The 18206-nt window shown below is 38.7% G+C and overlaps 1 protein-coding gene across 1 annotated transcript; it reads left to right on the top strand.

The window, feature by feature from the left end:
* The first annotated feature begins 341 nt into the window (after positions 1–341).
* Positions 342–6306, top strand: SCG2 (secretogranin II). The gene is made up of 2 exons (XM_006276487.4): positions 342–456; positions 4004–6306. The coding sequence occupies exon 2, from the start codon at positions 4018–4020 to the stop codon at positions 5899–5901; it is 1884 nt and encodes a 627-aa protein (XP_006276549.2). The 5' UTR covers positions 342–456; positions 4004–4017; the 3' UTR covers positions 5902–6306.
* Positions 6307–18206: the final 11900 nt, after the last annotated feature.

Below are 18206 nucleotides of genomic sequence, written 5' to 3'. Positions count from 1 at the left end.
AAGTGTTTGTGGGTGCTGAGAGCCAGAGGAAGCTAGGTACTTTCTATTTCTTGTACTCAGCATATGAACTTCTTTAAAAGATTTAATAAGGGTTTTTTTTTTCCCACCCTACTTATTTTCAAGATTTGAGCATCTCAGTTATTCAAAGGTTCTCAGTGTTTTGGACGCTATCAGGGTTGCAGTGTTCTCTAGAGGCAGACAGGTGGCATAAACATACAGACAAAATTGTCTCAGAATAGCTGAAACTATTCTTTTCTCCAGTATTCTCTCACCAGCTCAGTTGGGCTGGTGGTTTGTGACTGGCGAAGGTGACGTCAATGTGGCAGTGCAGAGTCAGGTGATGCATGGTATAAGCAGAGGGAGCTGTCCTGGTGCTGAAAACACTCCACAAACTGGGAGCAGACAGACAAGGAGGAAGGTGCTTTGCTGTCACTCTGCAGTCTCTAAGACACACAGGTAAAGCAGCTTTTTTATCATAGTGCAGAGAGATGCTCAATGTAATCTTTTCTGTTCATAGCATTTTAAAGACTACACAATTGTAGGAAAACAGCACAACCGGGGCAACCATTTGAAATAACAACCTGATGCACTTCAGTTGGCACTGAAATGGTGCTGCCTGGCTGACTGCAGGTTTTTCCTCTTCCTTTTTATTCTTTTCTCTAATTGTTATAGGATTTTAAAATAATTAAAAGGGTAGAACCAAAAATAGAGAGTAAGGGGCGGGGGGGAGGGTAAGTGAATGATTCTGCAGTTAATGTTTACAATGTAGTACCAGATTCATTTGTTCAATGAAGCTAACAAGCATCATGTTTCTGTCTGCAAATCTTTCACCCTCTTAGTGGTTCACTGACATGTTTACAACATCATTCTTTAGGCTTTATGGGTGTAAGAGGAGGGGTTGCCTTGGATACAAATACAATTCAATTAATCCTCTACACATCTAAACAGTTGTTTTAATAATTTGGGAACTGTTCGGCTTATGAGACCCTAAAAATAGTCTTTATTATTAATATTTATACTCCTTGCCATAGGAATACAAATTTAGACCAGCTTTAAGAAGGCTAATTTAGTGCATATAGTTTTAATTGCTAGGAAAGTAAATCTGCTAACAATAAAGAAGGCATGTTGCCTTTCCATATTTTCCTTATGGGAAGACTCCCATTCTCACTAGAGCTCATGAAATCTTTGTAAGTTCCATAGGAAAAGAGTTCTCATGACAATTTTTTATAGGAAATTTTACATTCTTATCAGAGAACCATGTGAATCTACAGTGAGGGACTGGGGGAGAAATATTACTGCTGCCATGGAAACCTTAGCGATAGAATTCATTTTATTATTTTGCTTCTTTTCTAAAGAACCTCTGTCACTGTGTTACCTTTGATAGTGTGCATTACACTGACAATTTGCTTTCCTCATTTTCTTAAATGGTGACTGCCTAATCTGATATAAAAGAATTTGGGTAAGGAATAATTTTGCTGTTTGTCAGGTACAAACTATACAGATACTACAACACAAATGAATACAAACACCTTGACCAATCTAGATTGATCTCTCAATTATGTATCTATCGGGGAAACAACCATTTAAAAATGGCGTATTTTAAGAGGACTAATATGGAATGCTGTGTATAGGTTTTTAAGACATTCATCTTTAAAATGTACTTCATTTTTCTCAAATTGTAAAATTAAAGTTCTGAAATATCAAGGTAAAGCACTTTTACCCTAAATAAGGCATTATGTTTAATAAAATAATTTTATAGCCTAATGTCAGAGATTTAACCTCAAAACAAAATACATCATTTAATAATACACTAGAAGTGAAACAGATTCAATCAAAAGAATGCCTGCAATACAATGAGAGAATTGTATATGATCTCTTTTCTAAAAACAAAACATTCACTTGAATCAAATGATAGTAGAACTCCAAAGCAAACTTTGCCTTGGTATATCCATCCAATTCAAATTTATTTCAGACATTTTACAGAAAATGTAAAGATGCATACACTGTATGCATTGTAAGTGGTTGAATTCATCACCTCTAGTAGTGGGAGGTTATTAGTGGACTTTTTCCCTAGAAAAGCTAGAGATATTTACTACTTATTATGGAAAATTATTATGCAATAAACTTTCTGCCAAATGAAAATGTACAGAGTATTTGATTAAATATATTAGTTGGTAACTTTTCATTAAACATATTATTTTTTTCCACTAGAAACATTAATTTTATTTGATTACTAGTATAGATTTTATTAAACAGAAAATTGTAAGTGTTTGGGTTTTTTAGTGTCTTGAGAGCTTTTTCCGAGGTTGAAGCCTTTTCTGAAACAGAATATACAGAGCTCTCTCTATTTTGTTTAATGGAAAACTACAGCAGATTTAGAGAGATCCTCTAACCAACAGTAAAACTGATATTCATAGGTATCAGTCCTGTAGATTATTACTGCATGATGTATTTGATATTCAGACTGATTGTCTGAAGCAGTCAGAGAAAAGGGAAAAACAGTTCTGGGGAACTGATGCTGTTTTCATTAGTTCTTTGTGTCAAGCTATTTCATGTTACACTACAATGAAAAATAACCTGAGTGGAAATACCTATGAGTGAACCAAAGGAAACACATCCACTGTAATTTTCTACTTACCACGGTGAATAACACACTGCTATATGCGGGGTTCTCTGTCAGCATGAATCACCAGCACCTCAACAGGATGTTTTCCAGAAGCCCATGGGAAAAGTGAAGAGCCAAAATAGGTCAATTAAGAGAAGTGTTCTCTATCTTTACCTTTTTTCTCCTTTACAGTACTTTATTCATTAATGCAACTGCATCAGAGAAGGAAGAGGCTAATACTCCTTACAGCCTATTCCTGTGAGATAAGTGTCTTTGACCACAGTGGGAGTGAAAAAGTGGGCAGTTCCTTGCAGGACTGAGCCTCTGTAGATACACTTTCATATGTTGCTATACTCCACTCATGTGATTTCTGTATGATGAATATCATTTTTTCACTTGTTTTACTTCTATTTTTTAGATAGAGTGAAATTCTCTGCTGGTGTCAATGGGTGCAGCTGCACTGACATAAAGGGATATCATCCATTTAAACCAATACATAATTTGGCCCATTCTGGTTTCCAGAATTATGTCCACTCTGGGCTCCATGCTACTCCTATGAAATGAGTGCAGCTACTCTGACTGAAAGAAACAGAATTGGGCTTGTTGCCTTGTTAAAGTCAAAATTAAAAACTGATTGGCCACCCTGAAAAAATTGGTTAGAGGGCACAGAGGAGCCTCTGGCATATTCATTGCCTATGGGGAAATTTTTACCCCTGGAGCTTATTAACTAGAATTCGTGTATGAATAATAATTCATTTAAAATCATCATAAAAGTCAATTATGGAACTCAGTAATGACAGAAAAAAACCTGTAAGTCAACTTCTAGGCCAGGTTCTGCAGTCCATTATATTAATTGAATTTTTGTCTAACACCATTCTGTGGAGTTCCCTTGGCATAACATTATGTAGAAGAATAAACAATTGGGCAGAAAACATAATAGAGTCTCTTACTTAATATCTTGTGCAAATATAGGTGATTTGATATGCCATATACTAAGTCCTTAATTTGATACTCAAACCAGCACTGAGATGAATTAATGGGATATTTGTGAGCTATACAGGATTGGTATATCCTATTAAGGCCCCAGCATGGAATTCATGGAGATTGATTGTGGACTTTTTAATTGTAAAAGGCTCATAATGATTTCTGTAAGTTCTTTTGACTTGAGGGAATGATAGGAAAGTTTTCAAGGCTTTCTAAACAGACTCTGAGAAAATATTTATGATTGTCATATAGGAAGCTTGGGAATTTGATTGGCTTCCGTTAATTACTAAAACCACAACCCCATATGGGTTTTTCAAGAATTCTAGTTTAAAATGGTAATCTTACATTAACTATTGCTTCATGATTTACTGATTTTGCCTTCGTATATTAATTCTTGTTTTTCTTTATTTTAAGGAAATATTTCAAACATGGCAGATGCTAAAACCTGCTGTCTTGGAGCAGCCTGCTCTCTCACCATTTTTTTTGTCCTAATCTGTTATGTTGATGCAGCTTCATTCCAACATTATCAGATGCTTCAGAAAGATCCAGACTATGTAATGAAAAACTTACAAAGGCTCCCAAGCCCAGATATGATCAGAGCTTTGGAATATATAGAAAGCCTCCGCAAACAAGCTAACAAGGGAGAAAGCAGTCCAGATTATAATTCCTATCAAGGTGCCCCATTTCTTCTGCAGCAGAAAGAAAGCAAAGATCAGAGCTATCTACCAGATAATATAAGGGATTCTTTGACTGAAGATGAGTCACAGTGGGTGAGGGTAATGCTGGAAGCCTTGAGGCAAGCAGAAAAAGAGTCAAAAGCTGGATCAAGAGAAAATAAACCATATACTATGAGTTCAGACAGTAACTTCCCAGTTGGAGTGAATGATGATTATGAAGCTTATAAATGGCCTGAGAGGCATCTCAAAAATCCCCAAATGCCATACCCATACTATGAAGAAAGTTCAAGAGACAGTCCATTTAAGCGTACCAATGAAATAGTGGAAGAACAATATACGCCCCAAAGTCTTGCTACTTTGGAGTCAGTGTTTCAAGAGTTGGGCAAGATGGCAGGACCAACTAATCACAAAAAAGAAAGGCTAGATGAGGACCAGAAACTGTATACAGATGATGAAGATGATGTATATAAAGTGAATAATATTGCATATGAAGATGTAGTTGGAGGAGAAGACTGGAATCCAATAGAGGAAAAAGTGGAAAGCCAAATCCAAGAAGAGGTAAAAGATAGTAAAGAGGAAATTGATAAGCAAGAAGAAGAAATCAATGAAGAAATGAAGAGGTCAGGGAAACTTGGCATCCTGGAGGATGAAATGAGGAGGGAGAATAAAGAGCAAATGTCAGATGATTTATCTAGGTTAATGAATTACTATCTGAAGCGGCTGATGAGCAGTGGTGGGAATGGGAAGCTAAGGACAGGACAACATGAAATAAAAAGGGCAGCCACATTTTTGGAAAAGCAATTTGATCCTCAGTCTATAGCTCAATTAATAGAAATCTCAAGGAATTTACAAATCCCTCCTGAGGATTTAATTGATATGTGGAAAGCTGGAGAAAAGAAACAACAACAGAGTGAAAGGCTGGAGACAGAGCAGGAAGCTGAGCTCCCAGAAGATCTTGATGACTTATCAGAAACTAATATAGGCCACTCCAATGTATTTAAAAATAATAGGAACTCTAAAAATGGATACATGAAGCAGCCCATTAATATTGTGCCGGAAAATCTACCTGAAGACCTCAATATTGAAGATATTGTCAGTCTTTTGGGAACAGATAATTTAGTTAATCAGAATCCCTCCTACTTAGTAAATCAGCTTAATCAAGAAAACGGTTTACCAAGACTGCCCTACATCCCTGGAAGACCTAAAGGATCTCAATTTCCTAACACAGCTTGGATTAATGATTTGGAAAGACGACAAATGGAATATGAAAAACTCAATGAGAAAGATGAAGAACTTGCTGATTACTTGGCAAAGATGTTGGCAAAATACCCTGAAGTTATCAATACGAACCAGATGAAACGAGTCCCAGCCCCAGTTTCATCTGAAAATGATCTGCTGGAAGATGACCAGCTTGAGCAAGCAATCAAAGAACATTTAAATCAACTGGGGCCACAAGAATCTGATAAATTAGCCTCTCTCAACAAAAGGCTTTCAATGACCCAGGAGAATGACGACACACAAACTAGGCAGTATCTGGATGAGGATATGCTAATGAAGGTGCTGGAGTACCTAAGCCAGGAAAAATCAGAAAAAGGAAGAGATCACATTACCAAAAGGGCAATGGAAAATATGTAATTTGTTCCCCAAATATTATTTCTCTTCAATGTGTTTGACTTCTAGCCAATTTGGTTGTAATTTTTCCCCCACTTAACAGTAGACTCACAGTAGACTACTAACCATTGAACAGTCTGCTGTGTTTTCTCAGAGCTGTTATATTGTTTATGGCTATACATATATATATGTTATAAAACTTGAATTGAGTAACAAATTGCTTCAATTGTTTTAAGAAACAGTTTTATGAAATTAAGTAAAATTGTAATATGTAAACATATGACCATTGCATTGTTGACAAAAACATGATAAATGAATTGTGATAACTATGATTTGAAGTTTTTTAAATTAATTGGTTTATTTTGTTACTGTCTGTAGTGATTTTGTGGAGTATTGAATAAAAAATAAAGCATTATATATAGATAGATAGTTTTATTTACAAGGCTTTTTCTATTCTGTGTTTTACTGTTCATGAATAAATTATTTCTGGACAAGAGACTGTGTTTCTTTGTGACAGTTGATAAACCTGGAGTTATTTTAAGGAAGCATATTTTTACTTTTATGTGCATTTTTTCTAAATTGCTGTTATTTTTTAATTCAGAATTAATTTGTAAAGTATATTCCTTACTTTCTGGGCTGCACACATCAATTGGCCTTATGTTAAAAAATAATGCTCAGCTGTAGCTCTTGATGAAACCATTGGGCACTGTGCATGAACTATATGTTTTGAAAATCGGGTGACTACTCTGGAAGCCTATAAAAATAGGAAAGTGTAACTCTTCATGACTGAATATTTCACACCCAACTAGGACAGAAAGCACATGTAAAGAACTCTTCTTCACAATTTCCAAATCTCTCATAGCGTAAATTTTCTATATGTTACTGAAAAAGCATATCTGCTGCCTACCAACTTCTCTGCATACCCATTGTGTGGCATTCCCCATGGGGTCTCTTTCCATGGATACGTTTTTTTATTTTTAACCAAATTGCAGACTCCATTCAATGCCACCAAAAAGCAACTATTCCTAATGCTTACACTGGGCTATCTGGTAATCTGGTCCCATTAATAGATCTTGTGGTATAGACAAATTTGGTTGTGTTGTTGAATGGTTGCATCCATCTGGGGAAAATCCAGTTGGAAATTTCAATCCTGGATCTTTTAAAATTGGTCTCCAGCTCGTGTTAAGACTGTAAATCTGCCTGAAAAGCTGAGGCTGCACAAATACTGGTGCACATGAGTATTTAGGTGCAGGAACAGTTCACTGATTTCACTGGGACTACTAATATACAGTGTTACCCATGTATAAGAATTTCCAGCTCGGATGTCTAAGTGATTCCCTTCTGTGATACTGTTCAGCATCCTGTTCCTCCATATGGTAAATAGATGCGTGTGTCAGAGAATGATTATAGGAGGAATGAGTCAAGTAATATCTAATGAAAAGTAACAGATTCCATTGCAGATGTCATCGTTATTGCACACAATTAGAGATTAGCAGTATGTAAATAAAAGTCCTTGTTCAAAACTCAATGAAAATTCTTTATTTTTTTCTATAGTAGGGCTGAAGCGTTCTTGTAACTATCATGGTCCAGGAAATATATGGGAAGTGAAGCTTTATTTGGGTAATAACTTTTATTGGACCAACTGAAGAATTGGGAGAGACGTTAGATGGTCTAGGCCCAAAAGCTTGTCTAACCTCTCCGAGCTCTTCAGCTGGTTCAATAAAAGATATTATTTAAAAATACATAGTGAATTTCTTCTGTCAGTAGGATGATGAAAAAGCAGAAATTAAAACTACCATGTTGGGTCAGATGCTTTGCAGGATGAAGTTGGCAAAACTCCATTGTTATCGATCCAGAAGCACTTACAGTGACCTAGACCCACTGTATTTTACTAAAAACAGAACTACATTTTCTTAAAACAATTAATATTCTCTCATTGGCTAAAGTCCCAACTATTCATTCTCTGGCAAGTTTTTGGGCAGTTAAATCAATTATATGACAGAATGCTCTTTGAAAGCATTGAAAAGTAACCTAGTGATTGCAGTAGGTTTATGTGAGACTTTAGGTTGCTTTCCAAGGTGATATATTTAAAAAGATGCTGAATTTATCAAACACTTTCAAGTTTATTTTGATACAATGTTGAATACAGTCTAATTATTGGACTACGTCCTTTTGTCTTCATGTTGAAACTCAGCCTAAAAACTGAAGATATCATCTCATGACACAAAGCCTGTATATGTTCATATTCTACATGCTCCTGAATAATACATGCACCTGGTTTTGGGAAAGGAGAATGAAGGAAAAAAAAGATGTTTTTCCATAGTCTTATCTACCATGGCTCTGGCTCACCCAGAATGGAAGCCTCCAGCCTCACGGAACAGGAGCAGAGTCCCATCAACAGTGTCACCTCCCGAATTCAGCAGCAGCTTTGAGAGAATTAAACTTGTAACTGTTGACCTTGCAGCAGGTAGAAGGGGAAGGGAAATGAGTCTGACAGTAGGACTGTGCCACCACTCCATGTTGCTGGAGTCCTGGGTTTTCTAGTACTAAGTACGGCCTCTGCCCCCCCCCCCCCCCCCCCCAATCTCAATGTTCCCCCGCATCCACTCTGGCATGGAAATAAGTCTCCTCACCTAAAACATGTACCCCAATTTTGGATGGCTAATTTTTCGGAGAAAGGCCCTTGTGATATGTGAATAAATATAGTAGCAGTAATAGAATTCATAACCTTCCTTTGCTAGGATTACATCAGTTATTTTCCTTATAGCAGAAAAGATCTGAATCACACGTGTTTTAGTGAGGATAAATCAAATCAGATGAATGTAACAAAATGGGGATGTGCTCTCCATCAGTATCAACATGAGGGACAGACCCATCCACCAAGCATGGAATACCAGGTATGCTGTGGGCCACAGACATTACCATGGTGTATAATATGAGTAGCAGATGCATCCCTCTACTACCTCCATATGCAGTGTTTTTCTGATGTGGTTGTACAGTATGTGTCAAATCCCTAGGACCACTTGTAATGCAACCTTGTATGCAGTGGAAAAAATGGTGTATTGAGCAAGTTCTTTAATGCTTGCTCCCCTACCATGGCAGTAACATATTGTTTCCATAGCATCTGGGCCTCATCAGGTTGTGACTATTTGGGGAAATTGTATGTACTGCTTCAGGCAGTGACAAAAAAGAAAAAATAATCTTGTGCCTGGCACAAAGCTAACAAGGAAGGTAACTGAACTCTTTGATAACTGTAAACTGAAATGGAGCACTTTCTGAGAAAGATATGGGTACCACCTCCAGCAAACCTGTTTCTCAAGGTAGAACTATGCAGGGGAGGTAATAAAGCAAAAGACTGCCTGTTTCAGGTGTTTAATCACCCGGTAATGCTGATTGCAGGGGGAAGGGAGTCGCATGACAAAGGTGGTGGCTGGAGGTCATAAAAGAAATAGTCTACAATAGCCAACTTGCAGAGCAGAAGGAAACTAGAGGTAGAGGAGACTGTACTCCATATTCTGAAGAATCAACCATGTGCAGTAGGGGAGCTTTCTAGACCAGTGTTTCTCAACCTGCACGTTGCGACCCAAACTAGATCATGACAAAAATATGAAAGAGTCGCAACAAACTTTAAAGATAGATCAACAAACTTTAAAAATGCATTTTCCTTTCAAGGAAACCAATGTGGGTAACTGGCTTTTCCCTTGCTGGCTGGCAGAGTTCCAGCCTGCAAGAGGCTGTTTGGGCCCCCCCATGCACCACACCCCCCTCATCCCACCCACCCCCTGGCCCACACAATGGGGGTCTGAGGCCTTGGGGTCGGAGGTAGCAGGTCAGGAGACAGGAGCACTGGGTCGGGACTGGTCAATGTTTACAAATGGGTCCTCGAACAAAAAAGTTTCCTCGAACCACTGCTCTAGGCCTGTGCTTTTAAGCTAATGTGTTACTGACAGACTGCAAGGACAGACACTGTGTGGTTTCAAGGAGGATTGGCCAACCCCAAAAGAATTGCACCAGGCAGTGTCATGTGGATGTGTTGCTTTATACATGGTATCCTACTGGCCTGTTTCCAGCACTACATCAATTTAACTCTGCTGCTTCCCATTCTGAAGCTAATGTGTGCAGAGCTGGCTTGGGTATCTGACAAGAGGATCCCGGGGGATGTGGGCTGTGGGGTTCTGCATGAGGTTAATTGTATAGTGGCAAGAGGGGTTGGAAAACATGTAGGTGATGGGAACTGTGCAGGGGGCTAGATGTTAGATGGGGGACTATGCATGCATGTGGGAGTTTAAGTGCAGGGAAAGCTTCCAGCAGAAATGGGGCCTAATGCAGGTAACTCACTCAAACAGTCCCATAGTCCACCTATCTGCCAACCCCACATATGGTACTATGGTAGTAGGTCTCTGTTCATATGTCAGTTTGCTCAGGTAGGCTACGGGATCAAATGTTGAGGGTATTCTTAATCCTAGAACCAAGCTCAAAGAGCTATTCAAGAGCAGGAAGAATAGTGAGGGAAGGAAATGCACGTAGTAGATACGTATGATTTAGTGTAGAACTATATTTTTAAACTAGCTAAAATAAAGTGTGATTTATTGTTTTGGAGAAATTACAAAACCTCTTTGTCTGTTTCCCCTATATCATGTGTCCCTAAAAAAGAGAACCATGTATCCAGAATACCACACAATTGGCTTTCTGGGAAAGAATGGATGTAAGCTATAGCCTTGTCTCATTTCTCAAGAAGTAGCAGACAGAGCATCTGTGCCAAAGAAGTGCTTGATAGGCTGAAGCCAAAGACAATGGCTGCAATCAGTGGTGACTCAGGAAAGCCAAAAACATACAAGTCAAGTGAGTTAGGATATATACACAGTAGGCAGGTGAGTATCCAGGTAGAAGGTGCTTCACCAGGGCTGCTCAGGTTTATTGCAATTCTCTTCCCTAGCAAACCTGAATGGCACAATATCTGTGTTCGAGTGTTGCCAAGATCAGAACATTGACTGAGATTCAGTATTGGAAATGAGTCTGGTGGGTTGGGGGAAGATGTGCAGGCAGTATTGCCATGCCTACTACAATTGTGAAAATAATGTAGCCGATCCACAGTTGACCTCTCATGGCCCTTATTTGCTCTGAGTTGCTCCTGGAGACCTCCTTTTCAGTTCAATAGAAATGACACTGGCAATTTCTCTTGGGTATAGATTTCCCCCACCCACCCACACCGTATACACAGCAATCAAATCTTGACTTCAGTAGGTTTTGGATCAAGCTCCAGAACAATATGATTCTCCAGTAGAAGGCTGTCCCAGACATTATTAGAGACATAATGCCTCTAATAATAAATGTCTCTAACAATGTTTGTTTGTTCTCCTGTATAGGTTCATTCTCCTGTATTAAACTACTGTGCTAGTAGCTACACAAGGCGTAGCTGTGGATCAATATTAAAGTCACACATCAGAGCTAACATCTTGTGTTACTACTTCTCTCTCAAGGGTGCTGTAGAAAGGCATCGTCACTGGGTTTTGTTCCTTGGTTTCAGAAAAGATCATAAAATACTTTTCATTTGCCATTTGGAAATTAAAGTAGCAGAAAGTCAAACTTTATTTTTTAAATGGTGACACATGTGTAGTGTTGTCTTTTAAAAATTAATCTATTCTGTTTCTCCATCAGTGGTTGCCAAACAGTGAACTCCTAAGAGCTACATCCTCTCTCTATGATCCTGCAATTTAGTTCTGAGCCAACAGGTTGCTATGGTAGCAAGGACAAGAGCAGCAGACAGGGGTTACATTAGTTGGCTGCTCTGTTTTGTAGTAATTGAGCAATGCAGCTAAAAGCTGAAGAACCTGCAGATCAAATCTGCTTTGAAGTTTCAACCTGGGTTTCTGCTTTGTGCTAAAAATCCCACAGGGATGGCCTCCAGCCTAAACCTTTTAGCCTTACCTCTGAATTTGGAGTTGTGCTGTGAACAGAATGAGTATTTTCAATTCTACTTTTCATTTTTGTCAATATGTATAAGCATTATTAAGTACTGTTCATTCTAATGTCACCGAAGACTAACAGGTTCTAGGGACTTCACATGGCATTTAAAAGGTACTCTCATAACTTAAAAAGTATTCAATATCTTCTGGAATCAAAGACTAGTCTTCAAAATGCATATTTTTTTTTAAGATTCAGTATCTTTAATACAGAGAAACTCAAAAGTTGTTAAAAAATATGACCAGTATGCTGCCATTTGTTGTTATGTCTTTGACTGACTGAGTTTGTCTTGAAAGAACATTTTCGGCTGCAGGGATGATGCATCTTCCTTCAGCCTGATTCTTTACCAGAAGGCAGTATACCTTTGTTTATAAATGTGAAACAAGCCAAAATAGACAGTAACAGCATCAGTCATCAAAAGTCAAGAAATATCACATAAAAGAAGCATGACTCAGAACAGTGATTTATGACATAGCCAAAGCAACATAAATATTAAACTTAATTGGATCAATCCCCCTTCCCCCACCCCTTGCAAGCTTCTGAAGTTCCTCATCCAAGGAAATCTCCTTGGGGTTCTTTAGCATAAACAGTACCCCACAGGCTGTTACATAATGGATTGAAATCCATCTCTGGGATAAAGTAATGATCTTAAGTCTAAGGAGCTGGAAGGTCTTTCCATCAACTAAATGCATATAAATGGATAAATGTATGCAGGTGCTGTGCATACAGTAGGAACCCACGAGAAAACTCCTGTCAATACCTAACCTGGACAAAACTGATCTGTCACTCGTATTCTGCCTTATTCCATTATTTAAAGAAAGTGTCCCTTTGCTCAGTGAGCCACAATGAGGTTTTCTAGGACCTGTTTCCTATTCACGTTCCATTTCATTAGGCTTATGGTCTGAAAGAACTGCAACTCAGTCTGACCCCTGGGACAATGTATGAAGAAATGACTCCTTTCATTTTCTTTCAGCCACTTACAGACCCACTGAAGTCCATCAAAGTTCATAGATTCATAGATGTTAGGGTCGGAAGGGACCTCAATAGCTCATCGAGTCCGACCCCCAAAGTTCTGGCCCCTAAGATGTAGACAATGGCACAGCCACTATTTTGAGAGTTAAAATAGTACAATGTACTTAGGAAAAGTAATATATGTGCACTGATTAGTATGTTTTATAAGAGCATCTAGCCTATAATGTGCAAGCAGTTCTCTTTAGGGATTGTTGTTGTTGTTTATATTTCTCATCCTTGCAAATAAGAGGACAAAATGTTGAGACTGAGCAAACAGATCTACATGGTATAATTGAGCTGCTTGAAGGTTTTAAACCAATTTAAATGTAAAAAGATTTACTAGTGTCCTCTTGTCTGTTGGCAGAAAACAAAGTACAGTAAATGTTTAGTTTCCTTAAGAAATACTGTATAAGCCTTTTGTTTCTAGTAATAAAAACAAAAACAAGAAACAGTTGTATTTTTGAAGCAATAAACAGGAAAATATTAAATAAACAGAAAAATGAATAACCATAAAAACAAAATAAAGGTAGACCTATATTTAAGGCTGTCTTGGTACAATACTCTTATACCCCTCTGTCTAAACTAAGATCCTGTTAAGTAGATGTTTATAACTAAGTTGATAACATACGGTTTCCAATATGCACAAGAAAATGTTGGGTGCTTCATCTTATCCCCTTTGCTAAGCCTCTGCAAAATAACTCAAAGTTTCATAAGTGTTTACCTGTTTTTAGTACTGAATATGATGGCTACAGTGATTTTTCCTGATTTTATATTTTCTGTTTAGGTGCTATGGGACATATTGCTAATGCTGTGTATAGAATGCATAACACCATACACTGCATACTAGGCTTCATATTTTGTTTATGCAAAATAAAAGCCTCATCCGTATAGTTTTACCAAAGCAAACTGGCTTCAAAGAGTGCTGCATATCAAATAAATTTTCCAGGATTGGGGTCTAACTCCAGGAGCAATATTAATCAAATAATACCTTAAAACACCTATAGGACTGTATATTCCAGACATCCTAAGGGCATATAGACAAAAAATGGGCTAGTAGTTCTTGAAAGTATTTCATAGTCAGAGTTCATAATGGTCAGTAACTATTTTCACTTTGTATACTCTGAAGTAGCATGTACAGAAGACGGGGAGCAGGGCTGTCTCTGGGAAACTGAGAGCTCTATGATGTTTTCCTCCTGTTCAAAGGCACTGGGATACATCAAAGCACACTTTTGAAGGCAAGACCTTTTGTTTTTTCATTTGTTTCTATGCTGTCTCTCTCAACTGGTTTATATATTATGCAAGGTGATTCTTTTAGGTCTGCTGGACTTTGGACCACCTCGTTGACTCACAGATTAAATTTGGTCATTATGCTTTTTATGAAAGGAATCTGGATTTGTTATATAGTTACTTCTGTAAGGGCATGCCTACACTGCAATCATGGGTTTAACTGCAGTGCAGTGTAGATAAATCTAAGTTGGCTTTACACTACCTAGCTAGGAATTATTGTTTTAGCATTAATACTGTACCACTGTTATTGCAGACTGAAATTTCCATTACACTGCACAGATTCTGCTTCTGGAGGAAAGGTAGCTCCATCAAGCAGGATTCATAAGATAAATCCTCTCCCCTCTATTCTCAGAAGAGTTGGCCAAAAGAAAGAAGGCAACCTCCTGGGGTCCTTCTATGAAGGAAGTTGATTTGACCCCTCTGAAGACAGGTTCCTATCTCTTCTTCCCTCTGTGAGTACATGAGGGGAATCTGTGGTGAGCAAAGAGGATTCAAGAGGGAGCACAACAAATATTTCTGGCTCCTACAGCTGCTCATTAGTCTGAAAGAGGCAAGGTACTAATTGGCTAACTCTAGCCCCTCCCACAGAGCATAAGGCCTCTCTAACACGATGCAGTGGGCCACCTGTCTAGCCTGGCACTGCCAGCCTCAGTCTTTGAACTAACTCCCTTAACTGGGTTCCAGTAACACAGTCTTTCCTGGGCTCCACAACACAGGCCATAATGCCCTGGGTTCTTCTGTACCACTGACAGAGCTCAGCAGAAAATATAAATAATCGACAATGAACACCTACGAGCATAGGTTAGTTCTCACCCAGTACTCTTCTATCTACCTTGGAGAGACCTGTCTCTCCATGCAAACAATTCCTTCTTCAGATCCTCACTTTCTCTTCATGTTCCCTTTTATTTCTGGGTCAGCCAGTCAACTTCCCTCATTTACTGATTGACTGGGCCAGATGTGGCCCCTTAGGCAGTTAGCCTTTTTTTTTTTTTTAACTGGCTGGCTAATGGATGCAGGCTGCAGGTCTGCAGCCTGTTAACACGGCAGTCATCTTGGGTAGCTACAACTGTCAACCTTTGGTAGGTTTTTATTCTTTTTATAAAAGCGTCCATCTCTGGATAAAAAGAGTTTATAGCTTTCCTAACACTTAGCAATTGATACCAAACCTCATCCCATTCTTTCCCAGAATAGACTATAAAAATGATATAAACAGGTTCTAAGATAGTTAAGGGAGTGGGGAGCTCATCCTGATGAAGGACAGTTAGAGGAACTTAGAGTGTTTAGTTTAACAACACCAAGATTGAGAAGGGATATGACTACTTTCTATAAATGCACTCACTGGATAATTATTAAGTAGAGAAAAGTACTATTTGGGCTCAAGTACAATACTGGTACAAGATCAAATGGCTACAAACTTACGAATAAACTTTAGATTGGAGATTAAAAGAAGATGATTGATAACTAACAGAAGAGTGAAGTTTCAGAATGTTGTACCAAGCAAAGTATCAGGGGCAAAGAGCCTGAATTGTTTAAGTTCAAACTCAATATATTTATGGAAGGGGTAATATGATGGGCTAGGGTGTTCTTGGTTCAATAATCAGTGTCTTTGATTTATGGATATTAGCAATTTCCATGTCGAGGTACCGATGTAGTTATTTTGCAATGCGACAGATGCCTGGCAATCCCAGGCTTCAGGGCTTCAACTGGGCTGAGATATTTTTTTCTTCTTTATTGATTTTTATGTTTTTTCTATTTTCCTTTGAAACACTAGACAAGGCCAGAGCTAAGGCAAGAGGTGCGACTAGCATGCCCAAGTGTTCCTGCTGTTACTTCGAAACTGCACAGTTGAGTTGCTTTAGGATCTTGCTCTTCCACTCAGGGTCAAATCGGTTGCCAAATTTGGGGTCAGGAAGAATTTTTCCCCCTAGGTATGATTGGCAAGGACCATGGCAAAGTTGGGGTGGGGAGCGGTTCATTCCATACTGAAAGGGCAGTATGGTTTTCCTCTGAGGATTTTTGAGCGTATTACTGCTCTGCTGTTGCAGCGTGAGAGTACTGACTGCACTCATTTCCCCTGCTTTTTACCTACTGCACACTGGAAGGTGTTCTCAGTGTTTCTGGTTTTGGGCCTTGTAGATGTGGTGCACGAGGGTTTGGCCTGGACAGTGTTCAGGGAGCTTTGGGTAAGCAGCTGCCTGAGAATACAAGGACTAGATTTAACTGTCTGGTTGCTTCCTTCCAGCCCTAAATTCAAGTGTTCCAGCCACAGAGCTACAACTTGGTACTTTTGCCTCATTACATGTTTTTGTGGCAAAACAAGCATCTTTAAACCCTGACTCTGGACCTGTAGCTTCCCCTGGGAATATTGCTGTGCTAAGATGCTCAGAATTAGGCTTTTTGTCTCACTTCAGTGATAGTGGATTTAGGTGAATAATTCCCATTTGAAATGTTGAGTTGCATATTGGAAATATACTGTAGGTAACCTGCTTTCTCTCTGCATAAACAACATGTGTTACAGTTCAATGTCTGTCTGAGCAGCAAACAACCTATGAATCTATAAGGATACAGCTGGCTCCCAGGTGCAGTTTGCATTTGTTCAGGTAGCTAAGGTCAGAGTTAACTCAATGAAAGAAACTCAAAGTAGCAGTAGTAAACAGGTGCAAAATCTCCAGTGTATAGAATGGAAAGGGTGAGCCCTACGTCAGTGCTGATTATCTGAAGAGCTCCTGCATTTTGGATGGTGATTCTAAAACCATAAAGCTGTTTAATAATTTATATGCAGATATTGCAGGAACTGAAAATGTGACTGATTAAATGTATTTAATGTTTCTTGTGAGGGGGCCTGTTAACCCAAGAAACTGTGATGTCTGCACATATCTTAGAACTAGAGTACAAAAATTACTGGCTTGTCTTTCCCCTCATAAAGGAATAAAAGTGCTCTAATCCCAAATGTGAAATGAACATTGGTGAAAGGCCATACTATTATGATTATTTTAAATGTCAGCCAGCAGATTTATTATTGAGAGACTGGGTCCAATATGCAGAATGTCTACAGAGCCTTTGGAGACTCCTTTCCTCTGCTAGGAGTAGCTTGTTCAGGCCATGAGCTATGATGGTTCCAACATTTTTTTAGATTTAGACAATTTCAGAACTATGGTTGGAAAAATTCTAGTTCCTAAAAAATACATCCTAGTATATAGGATACAGCCTCTTACTGGAGTTTTTTCCAGAAATGAAATGTTTAGATTTTATGTTGATTAAAAATATATTGGGAGTGTCAGTCAAAGAAATCCTTCACATGCATACTATTTCCTATGCATCAGTGGGGTTTCCACAAAGAGGAAGAGATAAATAACACCCAGAACAGGATCTTAGGGAAGATGTGGAGTAAAAGATGACTATGACATCTTTGTAAATCCCCAATTATGACAACAATGGCATTTTTAGTCTTGAAAGTGAATTTGAACACCCTGAGCAGATTAAGCTGCATTTTGCACTGCTTTGTTTAGATGTCAACAGAGCAGCCAAGCACTTTTGAAAATCTGGCCCTTAACTTTTGAAGACTGCTGCCAAGCAGAGTAATTCTCCAGGTGCTACACTAGATGCTTTCATTGCTATTTATTAAAGGCATCTTGGAAAGAGTTTCCTTCAAATTCTTATTTCTCACAATGTCTCTGCTGCCATCAAGGTATTTGCATCATGTTACTTTTGTCTGAGCAGTGTCTCGCACAGAAACTCCAGCACTTGTGTGTAATTTACATGGCCTCCTAGGAACAACTGGATTGGAAGAGAGTGATAGTGGTGTTAGAGGCCTTGGAGTCTTCTGAGCATGCTCACAAGAACAGCTCTAGGTGTGTGCTGGATTGCCAAGAGGTTTCCAGGCTATAATGAAAATGCCGTTGTGTGACATCCCTGATGGCCTTGCCCACAGTTAACTTCCCCACATCAAACAAGTTGGGGCCAGACTGGTGACATTTGGGGCTTGCCAATTTCCTGATGGCTTTTGCCACGTGCTTCTTCATTGTTAAGGGAATGTTTATGTATGTGATCTTCTTCTATAGTTCAGG

The sequence above is a fragment of the Alligator mississippiensis genome, chromosome 7 (assembly GCF_030867095.1).
Source record: "Alligator mississippiensis isolate rAllMis1 chromosome 7, rAllMis1, whole genome shotgun sequence".
Lineage (NCBI taxonomy): Eukaryota > Metazoa > Chordata > Crocodylia > Alligatoridae > Alligator > Alligator mississippiensis.
This window is presented reverse-complemented; position numbering and strand designations above follow the sequence as displayed.

What these genes read in the sequence shown, in the direction of transcription:
- SCG2 (XM_006276487.4), top strand. Translation starts at nt 4,018, where the DNA reads ATGGCAGATGCTAAAACCTGCTGTCTTGGAGCAGCCTGCTCTCTCACC.